This window comes from Anarhichas minor, unplaced genomic scaffold (assembly GCF_050575085.1).
Source record: "Anarhichas minor isolate MPS153535 unplaced genomic scaffold, ASM5057508v1 ptg000055l, whole genome shotgun sequence".
NCBI classification, from domain to species: Eukaryota; Metazoa; Chordata; class Actinopteri; order Perciformes; family Anarhichadidae; genus Anarhichas; species Anarhichas minor.
Window position 1 is genome coordinate 5,249,663 of NW_027466501.1, and position 9,939 is coordinate 5,259,601.

A 9,939-nucleotide genomic window follows, 5' to 3' on the forward strand; every position below is an offset into this window, starting at 1 on the left:
TTCCCACGCCTACCAACTTTACACTCTCCAGCTCAAACGACCAGCGCACGGGCAGGCAACCTGCTCCCCAGGGGGACTTATTTTGGGGATCTGCAAGGCCCGTGAGCCGCAGTGGATCCTCAGCTAAGCCTCCCCCAAACCGCATCAGGCTAAATCTCCATCAACCATTCCTCAACACTCCAAACAACCGACGAAGGCTCGCTCCGGCCGAGGTGGGGTCCTAAGCTAGTGAATTGGAGATAAAACTTAGCTGAATTTCAGGAGCAGGACCACACCTCAGCCACTCGCCCACTTCCGGCCACACTCCTATAAATACCTACCCACTCTAAGCCTCGGCTCCCTCACGTTTTCTGCATCCCACCCTCCCTCCCTCTTGTTAATAGTTATCTCCCCCCATAGTCATCATCCTCCTATCCCATATGGAGACCGGGGGATCTGCAAGGCCCGGGAGCCGCAGTGGATCCTCAGCTAAGCCTCCCCCAAACCGCATCAGGCTAAATCTCCATCAACCATTCCTCAACACTCCAAACAACCGACGAAGGCTCGCTCCGGCCGAGGTGGGGTCCTAAGCTAGTGAATAAATAAATAAAAAACTGCGTTAACGCGCGATAATATAATTGTCGGCATTAATTAATTAATGCGTTAACGCGATAATAACGCGTTAACTTGCCCAGCACTAGTTTTTATGTAAATGTATTTCCCATGACGAAAGGATAGTTGCTTCAATTACATTTCTGTATTTTCTAAATTTCTACATAATACATTTTCAGCTTTAGTGTACTGACCGTTACCGTTGACTCCCATCATTGTGACAGTGCTGATGTTTGAGGGAAAATATTGTATTAGCTGTGTTGCACCATCCAATTCATATAACTCTGTTCTGTTAAATAAGAAGCAACTCCACTGGCTTTCCTCTCCATATCCTCTTTGCCCTGCATGACTAGCCAAAACCAACAGTAGACAGTGGAGGACCAACAAATCCTTCTTTGCCTTTACACCACCTGTATTAGCTCAAGTAAAAAAAAAATGATTGTCTGTGGAAACAGAAATTGACAAATCAATCTCACCTCAAGATAACTTTAGCAGGACAACAACATTTGTGAGAGCCAGGGGCAACCTCCGAAAATTGAAGCCAATGCGTAACATGCATTCTCTCTAGTGTCCACCAGGGGGAGACTCCTCTGGTTGTATAGAAGTCTATGAGAAAATGACTCTACTTCTCTCTTGATTTATTACCTCAGTAAACATTGTAAACATGAGTTTATGGTCTCAATCTCTAGTTTCAAGTCTTCTTCAATACAGCATGATGTTCATTTAGTACATTATGGTCCATTTAGAGTCAAATAGTATGCTTTAGGGCGGGGCTACCTTGTGATTGACAGGTCACTACTATCGCACGATCTGGTTTGGGTTTTTTGTCTTAACATTTTGGTCACCTAAAAATGACTTGTTAAGTGTTAGTTTGTACTTAGCTCCAAACGCTCATGTCACTTGAGCGTTAGGGTTGGGGTTAGGGTTGTCACTTAACTAAACTAAATTGCCAACGGCAAAAATGCCAAACTCAAGTCTTGAAAACATAGTCCATATACCGATGGGGGACGTCACGTGCATCCACTTCTAATATGCAGTCTATGGTCAGTGCCAACCAAAATTGTAACTAATCGCTATAACAATAATTATTCATATAACTGTTTACTGATTATGGTTAACGGTGCATAATATGAGATGGGTAGCTTTTCGATTCCCGCTCAGAGGCTCTCAACATCGCAAGACCTGAGCCGGAGACTCGTAGCTAACGGGGCTGACAGCGCTAACAGTCACGTAAAAACATAAACAGCTGACAGGTGATCGTCAGTGAGAGGATCTGGATCTGGATTGTTAAACGTCATCACAGAGAATGTTTGTTCACATATCAGAGCTACATTTGTTAGAAAAGTTATTCATGACCATTAATCCTGATGACAAGTCAGTTAAAGCAGCACTTGTGTTTTTTGGGAATGACTGGTGAAACTGATCTGTTTCCCTTCCACGTGTTGTTGAAATGCCCTAAATGCAATAAAATAAATCACATCTTCTTAAGAGCGTTCATGTTGTTTCCAACTTGAAGCTCACAAACTTCTGACCACTGTTATTGGTCAGTTTTATGCCTGCAGATATGGTTGAGAGAGTGAAGACAGAAAGAGAGCATGTTGATGAGAAGTGTCTGTATCTGTTATCTTCTCCTCTTCAGTGACACACAGCGCTGCAGACCGTGGGAACGCAGTCTCTCCTTCCTGTCATCATCTCAAGTAAGAAGCTTTGTTGTCTAACCTTCAAAGAAATACTCGTCCTGATCGCCCCGGCTCAGTCTGCCTGAACATCATCTGTCAAACGCTCACAGCACGTTGCCATGACAACACAAACCAGGGGATGACGATGCTCTCCTCCAGCCCCTCCAGTGTTAGTCTGGTGTTGGAAATGAGCAATTTCTGGTTTGAAGTGAGTGTGAGACAATATTCTGAGCTTCACAAAGCTAAGATAACTACTGCCTTTCACTTAACATCCAGCCTGGATGCTCTTGCACAATAATGATTCCTTTATGGGGCATACAGCTGGTATTGTCCTGCAGTCCAGAGCAGTAAAAAGGCCTTTCTTGTGAGGGAGGCAGCTGTGGCCACAGAGCTCCCTTCATCTGCTCTCCCTCCTCACAGGCAGCCAGTCTTTGGGCAGGCAGAAAAGGGATCTGATTGATGCTGGCTCTTCCTACAGGCCCACAGCGAGGTCTTGACTTGATAAACGTTTGATTATACGGGCCAGAGGAGGACGAGACTGGAGAGCGTCGCAGGAGACAGAGCTGCCTTCTAAAGAATTGAAATGTCCATTGATTTGAATTCATCATCGAATATTCATTGAATCCTCCCTCTGCTGTTCAAACACCAGACTTGAAAAAACCGAGTAGACAAAAAACGTAATCTAAGTAATCCTGAAGTGAGAAGCTGCCTGAAGCTTACAGTGAGTTTCCTTTGTCCACATAGTCAGCATGTAGAACTAGAGCTGAAGCCAATGTTTGCATCTTTACATTCAGAGCTTCTGTGAAGGTTTTTTAATGAAGCTTCAAATGTCTGTCGTCAAATTTTGAAAATTTTGAAAATAATTTTGTGTGATTGTGGTTATATAAATATGATGTATGGTGCTGTGAGGGTGCTGCGAGACGTCCCCCTTAATACAAGTGTGTGCGACAAGCGGGAGCGCAGTGTTTGTACCTCGATGAAAGTGTTTTTGAAAGGCTAAACATAAACACATGGATTAAAGCAAAATATTTTTGATAGTTAAAAAGATTATTCAGAATCTTTTATCCATAAATGTTGACTGTTATTACACAAGTCTGCAACAATCCTACGCAGCCACAAAAAGTATATTAACAGTAATATTTGTGTAGCCTGTTCTTTATCTGCAACTGTGCAGAAATCCTGTCTTTAAACAGAGTGCATGCAGATACACAAGCAGCTGTGTAACATTAAACTGTTTGACTGTTTGAATATCAATGTTGAACGTAGCTTTGAAGCTTCCAACCATTGGGTACAGTCCTGTGTAGAACAGAATCACAATGTGTTTCACACGTGTGCTTAACTCACACAAACATGCATCACACGCATGTAGTGCGTACATAACTCCTACTGCATTTTGACATTTTTTGAAAATACTTCTCATGGTATTTGAGTGAAGCTTCATTGAACTCTGAAGAGATAAAGTCTTGAAGTATGGTGTCTGTGTTCTTTATTGGTCTCAAGGTGTAAATGTCAGCAGCAGCAGCTGAAAAGCACAGACAGGCAGTCAGACAGCAGGCCACTAATGAGGAGGGCTGCCACATGTCTCTGAATAATTCAACTGTTTCCATGAAGACGAGAGAACCCCTGCGTCTGCTTCACAACAAACCATGTACACACATACATAACCTCACTCTAAAGCTTTGCTTTACACTGAATACAACATGGCTGCAGATTGAACCGCTTTAAAGAGTCGAGTATATCTTAACACAAACACACCCCAAGTACATTGAAAGAGGTCTGGGTCACTAAGCAAACTCACTGTGAAGTGATACCTTCACAGATCAACTACACAGCAAGCCCCATCCTCAATCTTCAATTAGGTTTATTGTGATTATCAGGACATTTACCTTTCATCGAGGCTCAGCAAGTAAAGTCTTTCTGTGGAAAGATGTGAGCACATGTGCAGACATAGTCCATCTAAAGTCTCTACAGCTGTTAAAGCCAACTGACAGCTGATCCAGCTGTGATCAGCTGCTGCAGTCATCAGAAACAGACGTCGCTTCACGTGACGCTTCAGAGGAAAGGACGTCTCATTTCTCAAATAACACATTTCCTTGTCTCTTCTCTCCTCACATGGTTTCCTGCGTCTCTACATGCTTCCCCAGTGGAAGGGACTAAGACTCAAGGGAGGGAAGCATGGATGCAATGTAAGAGACCTGTGATGCACCCTGGGATTAACTTTGCATGTCATCCCCCATCTCTCTATCCTTAATTTCCCGTCATGTCTCTACGATACGCTGTCTAAAAAAAAACGATGCCTTAAGACTGTTCCACTGATTGAGCATTGCACCCTGATTACATTGTTGGACTCACAATGGACTATTGTAAAAAGAAAAGGATCAAATGGATCCTGTTGAACAAGAGATATCACCTTTTCTTGTCAGTTTGGCCGACATTGCCCACAAAGCCACTCGGTCGGGGATTCAGGTATGTGATGCTGGCAGCGGCTACTGTAGCCTCGAGTAGCTCGCTCTGGTGAGATGACTTCTACAATACAGTACAGACGATTAGTGGACAGAACTCTTTCATTTCACTCTCACTGAAATGAAACATCAAAGGCTGATCTGCTTCCAGCTCACTTTCCCTGCTAATCATCCACCAGCCAGTCAAACCAGAAGTGAGAGCAGCCAGGCCCGCCTGCCCTACACCTCCATGTCTCTATTCGATGAGCAGCTTTGCCAGCAGGCTCGTTGGCAGTGCACCTAAGAGGCACCTTTAGACTCCCATACAGTCAAATGTTGCCCTCCCCAGGATACGAGGCCCCTGAGGAGCGAGGTAATCCAATCCACAGCCTCTCCCTGCTCTTTCTGCTTGGATGGAACTGTGAATGTCATGATCAGGACCTGAAAGGCCTTTTCTTCACAGAGCAACAGATGGCATAAGATGAGGAGGCCTAAACCCCCACCCCTGCCGCTCACTCCTCTCTATGTAATCCTCGTCTCTCACACATTCATGTCTCCACAGCCATCCTTGGCTTTCCTCCCTTCTTTCTCCTCCTCCTCTGTCCCAAACCACGTTGTAGCCTGATGTCTCTCTGCTGCTAGTTCATCTTTCCCTTTCTCTCTCCGGGAGCTTTTCCTTGTGACAGACAGAATGAGAGTCAGTGAGCTCCTCCCACAGCAGGAGGTCACCTATTGTGCTTAGTCTCAGCAACAGAAACTAAATTAACATAAAGCAACTGTTGGGATTATCAACATGAGTTGAATGTTGAATTAACAGCAACAGTAAGAGGCTGGTATGACAGCGACCTATCTAGAGGAGAGGATGACTGCACAGGTCAGTTCAGTACATGTCCTCATCATATCCTTTCTGTCTTATGATTGATTGATCTCACAGTAACTATATTATTCAATATGTTCAAACAGTACATATACAGTGAGGTTGAAAGATCATTACAAAACTATGCAATAAATAACAATGTGAAGTGATTTATTATAAAATGTACTTAAAGTGATAATATGAGCAAAGTAATGTATAACTGTAACTGTATTGGAATAAAAAGCAACATTTTTGCCTGGAATTAAAACTCCACATTGTTCATAGTAATATTTCACACTGTAATGACAACCCTTTGGGGATCTGTTGACAATAAGAAAGCTTTGGTTGCAGACAGCTACCTGCTGTTCTAAAAGGTGAAGCCAACATTGAAGTGTGTTAAAGCTGCATTCTCTCTAGTGTCCACCAGGGGGTGACTCCTCTGGTTGTATAGAAGTCTATGAGAAAATGACTCTACTTCTCTCTTGATTTATTACCTCAGTAAACATTGTAAACATGAGTTTATGGTCTCAATCTCTAGTTTCAAGTCTTCTTCAATACAGCAAGATGTTCATTTAGTACATTATGGTCCATTTAGAGTCAAACAGACCATAAAGCAGGGGATGCTTTAGGGCGGGGCTACACTCCCACCAGCGGACAGAAAATATGTCGCGTCAACCACAACAATATCTGCGTTTTTTTAAACGTTCTCAGGGTGGTGAAGATGGCCTGCTGTCAATAAAAGAAACACATGAACACATGATTCCTTTAAGTGTTTGTGTCGGTGTCCCCCCCCCCCCCCCCCCCCAAAAAAAAAGCTGTAAACCTAGAAAAACAGTCCATTTACCATTTACTCCTGCTACTGCTGCTTCTGGTACTACTATTGCTAATACTGCTGCTATTACTGCCACTGCTCATCACTCACCCATTCATACACTTTAGACACAGTCCTCCTCATGGACTGGTGGAGCCAGGAATCAAACCGTCAATTAAAAGATGGCCTCTTGTGATACTAATCGTTGTTGTTGGTGGATTGTGGTTGACTGTCAGCTGGATGTCACTGTATCACGATCATTCACACTACTGCACATGTCGAGCACATAGAAATAAATTGTGTTAATCGCTACAGTTCCGTCCTTATTGACCCATCAATGTGAAGCTCTTGTCAGATGCATCGTGATGACAAACCACGCTGTACTTTTGCATGCTGATGGAGCAGAGAGGTGGAGTAGATCAGACCCTCTATGGAGGCATTCATCTGATCACTGAGCACACTGACTGTGGGCTGCCCATTACTGCAGATGGTAAGCCATCAAGCCCATTGAGGCATCCTCAAAGGAAGGCACAGCTGCTGCTGCAGCACACACACACACACACACACACATATATTCAAAGAGTAACACACTCTCTCCTCTTCCAGTTTGGACTCAGACCAGTAGCCTTCATCAGAAACATCCGTCTCCTTGTCGTTTTAACAGATAAGAAGCCTGTGTAGTATTCTCAGCTACAGGGGCACAAGTGGTAAGATTCTATGATTCTCTTTGCTCACAAACATCTCCCCCCGTTTAAAACATGAATCCTGTTGGTTCTGTGAATGACCTTTAACTGTAGAAATCAACGGGCATGTGAACAATAAATGAAATAGCAATGTTTCATACTGTTATTGGTGTATGACCCTCATTACAGGGCTCAGCTCAATAATATTGAGCTGGTCAAGAAAGGTGACGGGGCCTCTGCTGTCCGGGCCCCTCAGCTGTGTGACTCCCTTCCTGAGGATCTCCGGGAGCCGGATTCAGAATCCTCCTTTAAATCCCTTCTAAAGACTCACTTAGAGTCTAAGACATACAACCAATGTGATCTGGTGCACAATCTTGCTCCATCTTGTTTCACCTCTTTGGTTCTGGAACCTATTTGGCTTGAATATTTTTATTTTGAAGCACTTTGTAACAAATATAATAATAATAATTAAATAATATATCATATATATGAATATGATTATTTGATAAGTTCATGTTTTCATGAAAATGTTGGGAACCGTACGTATACCAAAAATAACAAGTTGTTTTGTTTTCATACTGCTTGTTTTGTTGGATCATCAGCCAGATAAATGATAAATAAGCCAGGCAGACATATCGACTGATATTAGCCTACAGCAGATATATCAATACTAGATATTGATATACTGATCATCGGTTAATATGTCAGCCAAAGAGTAACAAAAGATTGCAATACAGAGATGCCACAACAGAAAGCATCAAGTCTTTAAGTCCATATCGTAAAAAAGTGAGATTTTCATGTTTGTTTTATTTATTATAAATCAGGTCTCAGTAATATTTATATAGCTTATGTTTCTGTGGCGTCTTTGTAAGCGTATCACGGGCCCCCTTCTCTTCTCAAGCCTTCATAATTTGTGTCCGTAACTGTAATGTTGTGCTCCGACGGCCCCTCTTTACAAAACATTGTGAATCTTTAACTCTTACAAGTTAGAAACATAGAAACAAATCCTCCCAGAACAGACGGCGGATCTTTATGTGCCGATATGAAGACCAACATCTCTCAATCGTCTCAACAATAGCCTCTGCTGCCTGTTTGGGCTGCATATTGTACTTTTTACTGTACTTCAGCTCAGAGGTACATATTGTTCTTTACTGACACTACAAACATATGATGATCTTATAGAATATGATGCATTGCTGTAGATTAAACTAACCAACAGTATGTAAAGGAGTTAAAACATGCAGCATACACATACAACATGGACCTTTGCATGAGGAGATTCTCTCGAACTGGATCTCATTGACTTTGAATTGAACACCCCTGCCCTAGCAGATGAATTCAGTCACCATTAAGCCTGTGCAGATCTAGACCTAAGTGATGGATCTCTGGAGATGAGTAGGCCTCCTCCACAACTAACTGAAACAACTTGATGGAAGATGTAGGACCTCACATAAACAGCTCTGAGTGCCCTTCACCTCTTCCTGTCTTGTGCTGAGTGGTTATGACAAGCCCATACATCCTGAAATGATTATATCATTATTTGCAGTTGCAGGGTCATGCCAGCACTCAGACCTGACAACAGGAACAGCAGGCACGTACTGCTATTCGACGTCATAATTAAACCCCTTTTCTGCAAAATAGCAAGCCGTTCAGACCCCCTCACACACAGAGAGACAGGGCGCTGTGTCTTTCTTCGGACAAACATTTGTTTCCACATAAGCAAGACAATAGCTGGATGCCCTTGTTCGCCCTTTGGTCAAATGAACAATCGTCACAATGCCGGATGATAGATGTCACATCCGTGCTGTGTTGGTGTCTGGATTACACACTGCTGTATCTGCAAAGACGTATAGCCTCTTTAGCTGGTTGTTTATGTCATCCTTACCTTTCCGGATGAGGTCCTCGATGTCTTGGTCGAAGCCAAGCCGATAGCATTTCCTCCACAGCCCCATGTTGGTTGAGTTATACTGCCTGCTGCACTCATCCGCGGCGCTCATGGCAAACAGCTGCCGTCGATTCCGGGCCAGCAGCAGCTTCTCCTCCCAGCGGGGCAGGCTGCTCCGGCTGCTCCGGCTGGCCCGCAGCGGCAGGCTGTTGTTGGGGATGTAGATGAAGCCCGGGTCCTTGCGGCGGCTGGAAAAGCTTCGGCACCGCTCCCTGTACCTCCTGGCGTCAGTCTCGTACCAGTGGTCGGAGCACATCGCCACAGCCAGCATGCCCAGGGCGCAGAGAGAAAGAGAGAGCCCGGCGTAGAGCAGTAACTTCCCGGCAGCCATGCTCGCTTCTGTCAGAGCCGCATCAGCACCTCGACACACGAACAGCTTCTCTGCGGCTTCCCCGCGAGTTCAGCTCACATCACCTCTGGAGAGCAGCGTCGGGACCATTATATATGGATAGGTGGCGATTTTGTGCAAAGAGCAGGAAAACCTTTCCGGTAACACGGCTCACTGGCGAAATAAAATGTTAGATCCCTGTATTCCGGTGTTTTGGGCGAATAAGCGACAACGTCTTGCCTGAGTGTTCGGCGGTGCAGCAGCTTGGCGGCGGAGACCGAGAGGAGGACGCTTATCTCATGTCAGCCCGGGATCTTCAGCATCCATCCATCTGAGCAGGGCGACATCAACATGCACAAAACACATTAGCATTACGGGTCAAGCATACGAAGCTATATTTCACACAAAATGCGCCCTAATGCATAACACACACTAAAACGATAGACAAAAAAGGGGGCATAGAACCGAAACATATCTACATTTATACAATGTCATACTAAACCAGGAACAATATGCAACTCACACGACAGGACCAGCTTAATATAACTGTACCTGCTTTATCCACACAGAGCCGGTGCAGACCGCAGACCATCAGCAGGAGAGGT

General features: G+C 44.2%; 1 protein-coding gene across 1 annotated transcript in view; it reads right to left on the reverse strand.

Moving 5' to 3' along the window:
- Window positions 1-9,337, reverse strand: part of LOC142932019 (transmembrane protein 178B) — an 85,195-nt gene extending 75,858 nt beyond the window's left edge. The window contains exon 1 of the mRNA XM_076076213.1: window positions 8,947-9,337. Coding sequence (XP_075932328.1) covers window positions 8,947-9,337 — 391 coding nt within the window. The remainder of the gene's footprint in view (window positions 1-8,946) is intronic.
- Between the last annotated feature and the right edge of the window lie 602 nt (window positions 9,338-9,939).